At 48.3% G+C, this 9,620-nt stretch overlaps 2 protein-coding genes across 2 annotated transcripts; one reads left to right on the top strand and one right to left on the bottom strand.

The window, feature by feature from the left end:
• Positions 1 to 44: 44 nt before the first annotated feature.
• Positions 45 to 3,100, bottom strand: ENTR1 (endosome associated trafficking regulator 1). The gene is made up of 6 exons (XM_082775292.1): positions 2,807 to 3,100; positions 2,448 to 2,521; positions 2,025 to 2,136; positions 1,371 to 1,433; positions 706 to 845; positions 45 to 272 (listed from the first exon to the last, which is right to left on the bottom strand). The coding sequence occupies exons 1-6, from the start codon at positions 3,068 to 3,070 to the stop codon at positions 179 to 181; spliced, it is 747 nt and encodes a 248-aa protein (XP_082631418.1). The 5' UTR covers positions 3,071 to 3,100; the 3' UTR covers positions 45 to 178.
• Positions 3,101 to 3,207: 107 nt separating this feature from the next.
• Positions 3,208 to 9,608, top strand: PMPCA (peptidase, mitochondrial processing subunit alpha). The gene is made up of 13 exons (XM_082775291.1): positions 3,208 to 3,297; positions 3,400 to 3,590; positions 3,963 to 4,042; positions 4,351 to 4,433; positions 4,742 to 4,836; positions 4,998 to 5,098; positions 5,478 to 5,741; positions 5,986 to 6,078; positions 6,343 to 6,461; positions 6,933 to 7,023; positions 7,257 to 7,319; positions 7,770 to 7,914; positions 8,258 to 9,608. The coding sequence occupies exons 1-13, from the start codon at positions 3,245 to 3,247 to the stop codon at positions 8,425 to 8,427; spliced, it is 1,548 nt and encodes a 515-aa protein (XP_082631417.1). The 5' UTR covers positions 3,208 to 3,244; the 3' UTR covers positions 8,428 to 9,608.
• The last annotated feature ends 12 nt before the right edge of the window (positions 9,609 to 9,620 follow it).

Genomic DNA, 9,620 nt, shown 5'->3' with positions numbered 1-9,620 from the left:
CAGCCAATGGGACACGAGGCGGAGCAGCACGGAGCAGAGCTGGGTCCTAGCGCCCGCCCGCTGCGGGAGGGGGTTGAGGGCGGGGGGCAGGAGCCGGTCCCGGTTCTGGTCCCGGTCCCGTTCCCGGTGCCGGTGGGGCCGCAGTGCCGCAGCGAGGCCCCGTTCTCCCCCGGCAGTTTCACTGTCCGTCCTCGGGCACTTCGGAGATGCTGTCTATGGACTTGAGGAGATCGGCCACCAGCTGCAGGGACTCCGCTCCCGACACCAGCTGCCTGCAGCGAGAGATGGGAGAGGAGGGTAAAGCACCAGGGTGGGGGTTTCTGATCATTTTGCAGAAAAAATTAAAAAATCAATCCCAAGTTAGCAAAAAGAACAGGGACTAAGTAACTCACCTGGCACAATAACATGAGACCCCATGAAACCAACCCAACCCCCTGCAGCGGGGGAGAACACCGCGTTAAAAGGGAGAGGGTAACGCACCCACGTGGTGTTTTTTTTGTCATTTTTCAGAAAAAAAATAGAGCACAGGTAACAAAAAGCACAGATAACAAAAACAGGGACTAACCAGCTCACCTGGCACACACAAGACCCCAAGCTTCAATCCTAAAACCCAAGCCACCAATAAACCCAACCCCGGGAGGTTTTGCGGTGCTCCTGATGCCAGTTCGGCGGTGGGAGGTGTTAGGGGCCGGTTCTGAGCCTCACCTCACTGCAGACCGCGAGTTTGCAATGACTGTGAGAAGGTTCTGGAACGCCGCCTCGGCGTTCTGCTTCACCGCAGCCAGGCTCGCCGACTGCCCCGACCTCAAGGCTTCGTTCTCTGCCTTGTAGTTGTTCAGCTGAACCTTGGGAGGGAAAAATTAAAAAAAAAAAACAAAAAACTTGATGTGAAAATAACCACAGAACTCAGCTGTGAGCAGGGTGAAGCAAGTATTGAGTGGATTTTTAGCCAGACTGCCTAGAGAGAAACTCCTCCCAGCTCTGAGAGCCCCTACGCAGGGCTGTAACCTCTCTCCAATTTCCCTCCCTTCTTTCTAAGATGTTTTCCTACAGGTAAACATTTATTTGCCTTGTAGCACTCCAGGCCTTCACCCATCCTAAGTACCAAACTGCATTTGAATGTCATGTAAAACTTAAGAAAAACTTTAAGTTCCAAGATAGCACCGCAAAACGAGCACCACATGTCACAAAAGTGACGTTAACAATCAGCACAGAGCTTAAGCATTCTAACCAAGCACGTTTTTTATAACATTTGCCAGGAAAATGAGGCGTAGTTAGGAATTCTCAGTTTCCCTTTTGTAGCCTCCATGTCAAGATGCTCCCAAGTCCCAGTAAGCTCAGCACGGCCTTAAGGATAAACTGCTTCGTACCTGCAGTAAGGCATTTTCCTGTTTCAGTTTTGCAGCACTGTTTTCTGCTTTAAGAGCCCGTTTCTGGAAGAGAATAAAGATGACTGAGACCACAGCAAGCAGCCTGAGGAACATCAGAATTCACGATTCCAGCACAGAAATTAAAGTACGGAACTTGTGGTTTGTGCTGCAGCACCTCTTTCTCTAAACACTTTATGAGGTGGGGACGGTGCACCTGGTCACCTCCCTCCTCTCCTTCCCGTTTCTCTCTTCTGATTGTCAAGTGCAGTCTGTTACTTCCAACCATTACTTTTTTTTTCTTGGACTAGAGAAAAATGTACCCAGAATAAGAAGGCAGGAAAAAGTGCTCTTAGTTCATAAAGGAGGTGTTTGCAGAACTCAGCAAAAAAGCAGCTGAAGGTGCTTATGAATACAAAAAATGGTATTTCTGCAGAGATCTCCCTTATCCCAGGCAATGAAAGGAGTTCTAGACTGGGACCCAGGCTTGCTATAAGGGAAAAACACAGCCCCACATCACAGTTGTTTAGTGCTCACATGGGTGAAGCAATCACTTCAGCTTCCCTTGCTCTCCTGGGAGAGGAAGGAAGAGAAGTGGAACTGCAAATTTTCAAGTGTGAACAAGGTTCTGCTGCTATGGCAGACGCCACCACTTACTGTCATCAGCTGGAGATTTTGTTCCACATGCTGCACCATTGCTTCTAAGTCCTGCGTTTCTTTCTCTTCTTTAATTTTGTTTTCCTCAAGCTTTCTTTCGAGTTTCCTCATCCTTAAAATAAAGAGAACGTTCAGTAAGCGGTTGGAACATCTAATACCCTAGGAAGAAAATTCTCAGGAAGGACCAAGAAACTCAATTCTTCCACATTATAAGAAAAGTTAAGTCTTCCCACAGGACTACAGCTTCAGGCTGTGGCTCAGGGGATTTCTGCATTCAGCATCCTCCAGCAGTAATTTAAACTACCCAGCTGAAGGCACAATGGCCATACAGAAAGTTCATCTGTTCACAGGCGGTCTAGATAATTGTAATTCCCCAACAAACGGCTACCCCACCACCGTGGGATGTAAGTGTGGCTTACGCACTTGTCTGCTTGAGTTTCGGAGAGAATCTGAAGCTTGTTGATCCTGCTTCTCAAACTGGCGTTCTCTTCTTTTAGCTAAAAAATAAAAGCTCCTATTAGAAATGAGGGCACTCGTAAATGGGGTTAGTGCACTGCTAACATTCCAAGGCCAGGACCAGATGAAATAATTCAGCTTTCTTATCTTTAGTGCTAAAAAGCGGCATTTGAGGTTACTTTCACACCTAGTTTTTCCCTCTCGATGCCACTTAACTTCGCCTAACCCTGTAGGGCACAGAAAGGAGGCAGCAAACAACCCGTGTAATTAGCCAACCGCTGTTTGTGTGAAATTACGAACTCGTGCAGTGATGAGGCGGCTCTCACCTCCTCATAACCGGGCGGCGGGGGGGGGGCTCCGAGGGGACCCTCACAGAAGGGGCCGGCGGCGAGGTGGGCCCGCTCCACGGCGCAGGGCCGGTAGCTGCCGCCCCACTCCTCTTCCTCGTCCTCCTCCTGCTCCTCTTCGTCGCCGGGGGCCAGGAGCAGCCCCCCCCGGGCACCTCGGGCCTGGCTGCGCACGAACTCGTGAAAGGAGAAGGGGTTGGGGCCGGGGCCGGGGCCGGGGTCGGGGCCGGGCTCCGCCGCCATCGCCTCAGCCCCCCTCAGGCAGCGCCCGGAGAGGGGTGCGGCTTCACCTCAGCGCACGCCCCGCCCACTTCGGCGAGCGAGCCAATCGCCAGCCGCTTTCCGAACCTCTCCACCAATCCCCATCGAGAGGGGCGAGGCGCCGGGCGGAAGGGAAGCGCGGAGGGTGACGGCAAGATGGCGGCCGCCATGGCCTGGCTGAGGCGCGGAGCGTGGGGCCCGGCCCGGCGGTGAGCGCGGGGCTGTGAGGGGAGAGGGAGGAGAAAATGGCGGGAGGGTGGCGCTGAGGGGCCTCGGCCGTCCCCTCACGGCGGCTGCCGCTGTCCCCGCAGGTGCGGCCGGAGCTACAGCGCTGGCGGCGTCTCCCCCGGCGTGCCGCTGAGCTGCCCGCTGCCCGGAGTGCCCAAGGCGGTGTTCGCCGCCGCCGAGGGCCGGGAGCGCTTCGAGACGCGGGTGACGGCGCTGGAGAACGGGCTGAGGGTGGCCTCGCAGAGGAAATTCGGGCAGTTCTGCACCGTGGGGCGTGAGTGGGGGGCGGGGGGAGGAAGAGGAGGAGGAGAAGGAGGAGGAGGTGGTGGCGGTGAAGGAGGAGGAGGAGGGGATGAAGGAGAAGGAAGAGGAGGGGATGGAGGAGGAGGAGGAGGTGGTGGGGATGAAGGAGGAGGAGGAGGAGGAGGAGGTGGTGGGGATGAAGGAGGAGGAAGAGGAGGATGTGGGGATGGAGGAGGAGGAGGAGGGGGATGAAGGAGGAGGAGGAGGAGGAGGAGGAGGTGGTGGGGATGAAGGAGGAGGATGCTGTCTTGTTGCACACCGAGGCCCTGTGCTGCCCCTGTGGTGTTCCCGTAGCGGCTGCTGAGGTAAAAGCCCCGCTAACCCCTCGCCTTCTCCCCGCCAGTGCTCATCAACTCAGGATCGAGGCACGAGGCCAAGTACCTGAGCGGCATCTCGCACTTCTTGGAGAAGCTGGCCTTCTCGGTGAGTACCGCACTGGGTGTGCACAGGTCCCCACATCCCTGTGTGAAATACCAAAAGCTGCACGGCAGCGTGAGTGACAGGGCAAGGGGAGAAAGAACAGCTTGTCCTCACACTGCCAGCACAGGTTTAATTTGTTCAAATGGGTGCTGATGGTACTGAAAGTCTGTCATGCTCTCATCTCTATCGTTAGTGACTTAAAGAACGTAGGAGGCATCAGTGATGGAGCAGGAGATGTTTGTTCTGAGCTATACCAGAGGGCTCTTAGTTCTCAGTCTGCTAATCTGTAACACCGGTGTCTTCATTCTTAGTCCACAGCTCAGTTTGGCAGCAAAGATGAAATTCTCCTCACCTTGGAAAAGCATGGGGGCATTTGTGACTGTCAGGCTTCAAGGTATGAGGCTTTTCCTACATCCTCAGTTACCCTAATGGTTGTAACGCGGTGGTTTGGGGTGGCTGAACCCTTGCTTTTTCTGGTGCATGAGCGTAGAAGTTGCTTTTTGGCTCTCAGCATCAGAAATCTGTTTCTGACAACTGCTAAGAAGTCCCAAAAGTGAACCTGGCAGGGTAACGGAAGTCAGTGCTGTTGCCTTTTCAAAGCACTTGATGCATCGTGGCCTCTTTATCAATGATGTCCTAAATTACGTTTACTGAATGCTCTGGGATGTGACTCCCCAGTGCAGAACCCCTCTTGCCTTGCAGGGACACCATCATGTACGCTGTTTCTGCTGATGCCAAAGGCCTGGACACGGTGGTCAACTTGCTGGCAGACGTGGCGCTGCAGCCCCGGTTATCAGGTCTGAGAACACAACATCTGACTCAAAACAGAGTCCCAGAGCAAGACTCTGAGCGGGCTTGAGAGTACATTAGCTTGTGCTTGTCAAGAAACTTCAGAGCTCTCCTGTATCCAGTGAGTACTTTGTGTGGTGGTGATCTCTTGATTTCTCTCTTACTACAGATGAAGAAATTGAGATGACTCGGATGGCCATACGGTTTGAGCTGGAAGACTTGAATATGAGACCTGATCCAGAGCCTCTCCTCACAGAAATGATCCATGCGGTAAAACACTGAAAAGTCCATGTTGTTATGTTTAGTGTCCTCTGTGAGACATGCTGCATACTTTCTCAGCTTTTCCTTAACTGCAGGGTTTATTTCAGACTTTAGAAAACTGATATTCTGTTACTTAGATTTCATTTAGGCAGAAGTTTTGCTTTCCCTCCACTTTAAAATAACACTTACATACGTAAGATTTTAATGTAAATTAAAGCTAAGAATAGCTTGCCGTTGTTAACATGTTGATTTATGGTGACATTAGTGAAATGATGCTCAGCCCATCCTCTCTTATATGTCTCAAACAGGCATAATTATAAAACAAAGGGAAGGTTTAGGTTGAGGGGCTGAAGCAATATTTGCTGCTTCAATTTATGTTTCCTTTTAGGCAGCCTACAGAGAAAATACAGTTGGGCTGAACAGGTTCTGCCCAGTGGAAAACACCAACAAAATCGACCGGCAAGTGCTGCACTCGTACCTGCGCAACTACTACACGCCCGACAGGATGGTGCTGGCCGGGGTGGGAATCGAGCATGAGCAGTTGGTGGAGTGTGCCAAGAAATACCTGCTGGGCATGGAGCCGGTGTGGGGCAGCGCGCAGGCCAAGGATGTGGACAGATCGGTGGCTCAGTACACGGGAGGCATCGTCAAGGTAACGGAAGGAGGAGGTGGCCTTTTCCTTCCTGTTGGAGGTTCAGATTTGGGTTTGAATTGACTTTTTGTAGGATTTGCTTTTTTAAAAGTATGTAGTGGTCATGTAGAAGTAGTCTGTGAATATGCAGTCCAAACTGACCATGGTAGCCATTACCTGGGTGACAGGTTAATTAACATGAATTTATCATGCTGAATAAAACAAACGTGAAAATGTCCTAATAATTTGTTTGCTTTTCACACAGGTTGAAAAAGACATGTCAGATGTGAGTCTCGGCCCTACTCCAATCCCGGAGCTTACCCACATTATGATTGGGTTAGAAAGCTGCTCGTTTTTAGTAAGTACCAGCCTGAAATTCTCTGTTTCGGTTGCTCTACTTGCAGACTCCCAGGCTACGATCTCTCATTACATAAGTGTTGGCACTCTTGCTGCTGCTGGTGCGTGTACAGGCAGCTTTTTCACTGTCAGTATGATAAAGGCACTGACCTTTACACTCCTGTGCCATGTTTCTTTTGGACTCTTTCTCTCTTTACTCATCCCTCGCCCTTGAGCCCTGCTTGGTCTCTGCTATTGGGTGACTGAATTTCTTGTTGCAATTCAGGAGGAAGACTTCATTCCCTTTGCAGTATTAAATATGATGATGGGAGGCGGTGGCTCCTTTTCAGCTGGTGGGCCTGGCAAAGGCATGTTCACTCGGCTGTACCTCAATGTGCTCAACAGGTTTGTTTGTCTTCTTGAGTAATGGATAGCAGAAATCGTCTTCTCTAGCAGATTGACATGGAAGGCCTCATCTTGGGAAAGACAGATTTACAGTTTATTCTGCTTGAAACATGCAGGGCTGATTTTTTTAGAAGGTATTCTGACAAGGTGAAATAAAGGGCAAAAGTGACTAGGAGTCCTATCTTCCTCTGTTAGCCCAACCCATCCTTTCAACCAGGGAATATTAAAAGAACTGGCTCTAGGTACCAGTAATACTGCTGTATCCTTCACTTTTTGGTCTCAAGGATGCTGATGGCAAGAAGGAAGGAGATAGCACACACACACAGAAATTGTCAGAGGCAGGGACTGACTGTTCCTACTAGCACTGCTGAGAATTCTGAAAATGAGCTAGGAGACTCACTGTCCATGTGTGTCTAACTTTGACATTTAAGTTGTTTTCTAAACTTCAAAATTTTGTTTGCATACTTGTAGGCACCACTGGATGTATAATGCAACTTCTTACCACCACAGTTACGAGGATACAGGTCTCCTGTGTATACATGCCAGCGCTGATCCAAAACAGGTATTCAAAACCAGGTATCCTTAGAAAGTGATCGCATCGCTTATTACCAAACAGTGATGTGAGAACTTTTGTACTTACAGATAGTGTTGTGGTAGATTTCTATAAACACTGCAAAAGTATTGGAATGTAACATAATATTTTCCTGAAATTGAGCTAGATGTTGAGCATGTTATGCTATTCTAATAGAGTAATTAATCATTGTTCTAACCTGTTCAAATACCTGTTTTTCCTAGGTTCGAGAGATGGTGGAAATCATCACAAGAGAATTCATCCTGATGGCAGGAGCAGTCGGAGAGGTCAGCGGCCTAACTTACAGACTACATAGGCAGTCTTTGAGCTGAAATAGTGCATTGTGTTGGCTTTGGCTGGGATGATTTTTCTGTAGATCAGCTACTTCATGTATTACTTTAAAAGAACATAGAAAATTTAGCAGAACGTTCACAAAGAATTCTGCAAGCACCTTCCTATTAGGTGCTCTGTAGCTCTTCACAACATCATTTTTTAGGGCAAGGGAAAGGCCTTTTGCTCATTCTTAATGCCAAGAGTCTGCCTGTTAACCAGTCAGCTGCCTTCTGTTTTCCCTTTCCTGAGGCAGTTTTGTCTAAGAAAAAGCCCAGCTCCTTCATGGACCAGAACATGGCACTAATACAGCCATCGCCGTGTTTTTCAGAAACTGATGGTAGCTTGTATTAGAGAACAGTGGCCAGTCTTCTTTAAACATGTTTGTATTTTCTGCTCATTCACAGGTAGAACTTGAGCGAGCAAAGACGCAGCTGAAGTCCATGCTCATGATGAACCTCGAGTCTAGGCCTGTTATCTTTGAAGATGTGGGACGCCAAGTGTTGGCCACAAACACAAGGAAACTACCTCATGAGCTCTGTGCCCTGATCAGTGAGTGAACTGTTTTTTCTTGCCTGGATTGGATTGTAGGTACAGTCTGGGGGTGGCAACTTAAAATACATTCCTGTAGCAGTGGTGAATCACCTGAGAAAACATGGGGGCGTAAAGACTGGATACATATTTCAAACTGATCTTCTCAATTGCTTGCAAGCAATACCATATATTTATTTATTTTTTTTGTCAGAAGAAAGTAAAAAGCTAAGTATGGTAGAGAAGGTCCAGAGCTAGTGATTTGGTCTTCTGAGCTAGGGGGCTGACCCACCATCATAGTAAATCTGCTTCGTGCTATTTAACATGTAGCTGTCACAGCTCTGGCTTTCTTTTTTTTCTGCAGGTCAGGTGAAATCTGCTGACATCCAGAGAGTGGTCACTAAGATGCTTCATAAAAAACCAGCTGTGGCTGCACTGGGTGACTTAACGGATCTGCCCACGTATGAACACATCCAAGCAGCACTTTCCAGTAAGGATGGGCGACTTCCTCGGATGTACCGGCTCTTTCGATAAAGCAGCGCATCCTGCATGTATCTGAGAGACTTGCTTTTTTTTTTTTTTTTTAATTTTTTTTTGATTTATAATACTGCTGTGACTCCACTCCTTCCCCAGTCTTTCCAGGCATACTGTGCAAACATGGAGCTATGCTACAGCTGAGCAAAGCTGCTTCAGAACACTGGGCTGTGAAGGGCTCGTTACGTTGGGCTTCTCAGCCCATCCTGGCTTTGGATAAGCCAGAGGAAGACTGCTGTTAAAAGGCTTGGCTCACATACCTGAATTCAGAGACAATTTACAGCTGTTACAGAGGGGAACAAGTATTTGGTCAAAGTGAGTTAGGAAAATTGTTGTTGTTATCCATCTGAAATCAGGCAGCAAGTCTCCTGCAGTCCAGGTTCTGTTACAAGTGTCATGGATCAGTTCAGTGTAATTTACCCTCTGGAATACTCTAAGACATCGTATGTCTGGGAATAACTTAACTTTGATAGAACTCAGAGGAAAGTAGACCTATAGCATAACTTCCTGGGGAGTCTGTAGATGGAGATACTATACATAATGCTACATGGACACTCACTCTAGCCTGAAAGCAATTTTCTTGTTACTTGAAAGTGAATTATGCAAAAGAGTAGAAGGTTTTTTATGCCTGAATTGTTATTCAAAGGAGTCGCTGCTGCTGCACCTTAAACTTGTACCCTACTTTTTTTCAAATTGTCATATGATTAACTTAAGGTCTTGCAGAAAGACAGATCTTTCAGTTTTAACAGCAGTGATGGTGCTCAGCTAGCTAGCAGTTAAGATCAACAATGTCGAGGAAGCTTGTGAGACCAAAAGTGACTGCCATGGGACTGCCATCATGTTACATAAAGAGAGGGCAAATACTTGCCACTTAATTTCAAACTGAAGTATGGAGACCCAGAAGAGAGAAGATAAAACATTTTGATTTACATAATCCCTTAATACAGGGGCTTAAAAATGTAGGCAGCTGCATTGCAGCATTTCACGGGCTCGGTGTGTCTTGTAAGGAACAATGAAATTGGGAGCAGAACACTATGAGGCAGCTATGGTCTGCTTTATCACCGTACCTTTATGCAATTCGAAGAAAAGGTGTTGCTTCTTACAGAACCCATGGTATGGAAGTCTCATTCAGTTGTTGTGTATGTTTTTAAAGAAAATAAAGAGCCCTTGAAGTCACTGGAGTAAGTAGCAAG

Source organism: Aythya marila (assembly GCF_965140915.1).
Source record: "Aythya marila genome assembly, chromosome: 19".
Taxonomy (NCBI): Eukaryota; Metazoa; Chordata; class Aves; order Anseriformes; family Anatidae; genus Aythya; species Aythya marila.
This window is presented reverse-complemented; position numbering and strand designations above follow the sequence as displayed.

Coding starts and splice junctions, on each gene's coding strand:
- ENTR1 (XM_082775292.1), bottom strand. CDS start 3,070: ATGGCGGCGGAGCCCGGCCCCGACCCCGGCCCCGGCCCCGGCCCCAAC. Junction 1,434..2,024: donor AAAATCTCCAGCTGATGACA/GTAAGTGGTGGC, acceptor ATTCTCTTCCAG/AAACGGGCTCTTAAAGCAGA. Junction 846..1,370: donor AGGAAAATGCCTTACTGCAG/GTACGAAGCAGT, acceptor TTCCCTCCCAAG/GTTCAGCTGAACAACTACAA.
- PMPCA (XM_082775291.1), top strand. CDS start 3,245: ATGGCGGCCGCCATGGCCTGGCTGAGGCGCGGAGCGTGGGGCCCGGCC. Junction 3,298..3,399: donor GCGTGGGGCCCGGCCCGGCG/GTGAGCGCGGGG, acceptor CTGTCCCCGCAG/GTGCGGCCGGAGCTACAGCG. Junction 4,837..4,997: donor GCTGCAGCCCCGGTTATCAG/GTCTGAGAACAC, acceptor CTCTTACTACAG/ATGAAGAAATTGAGATGACT.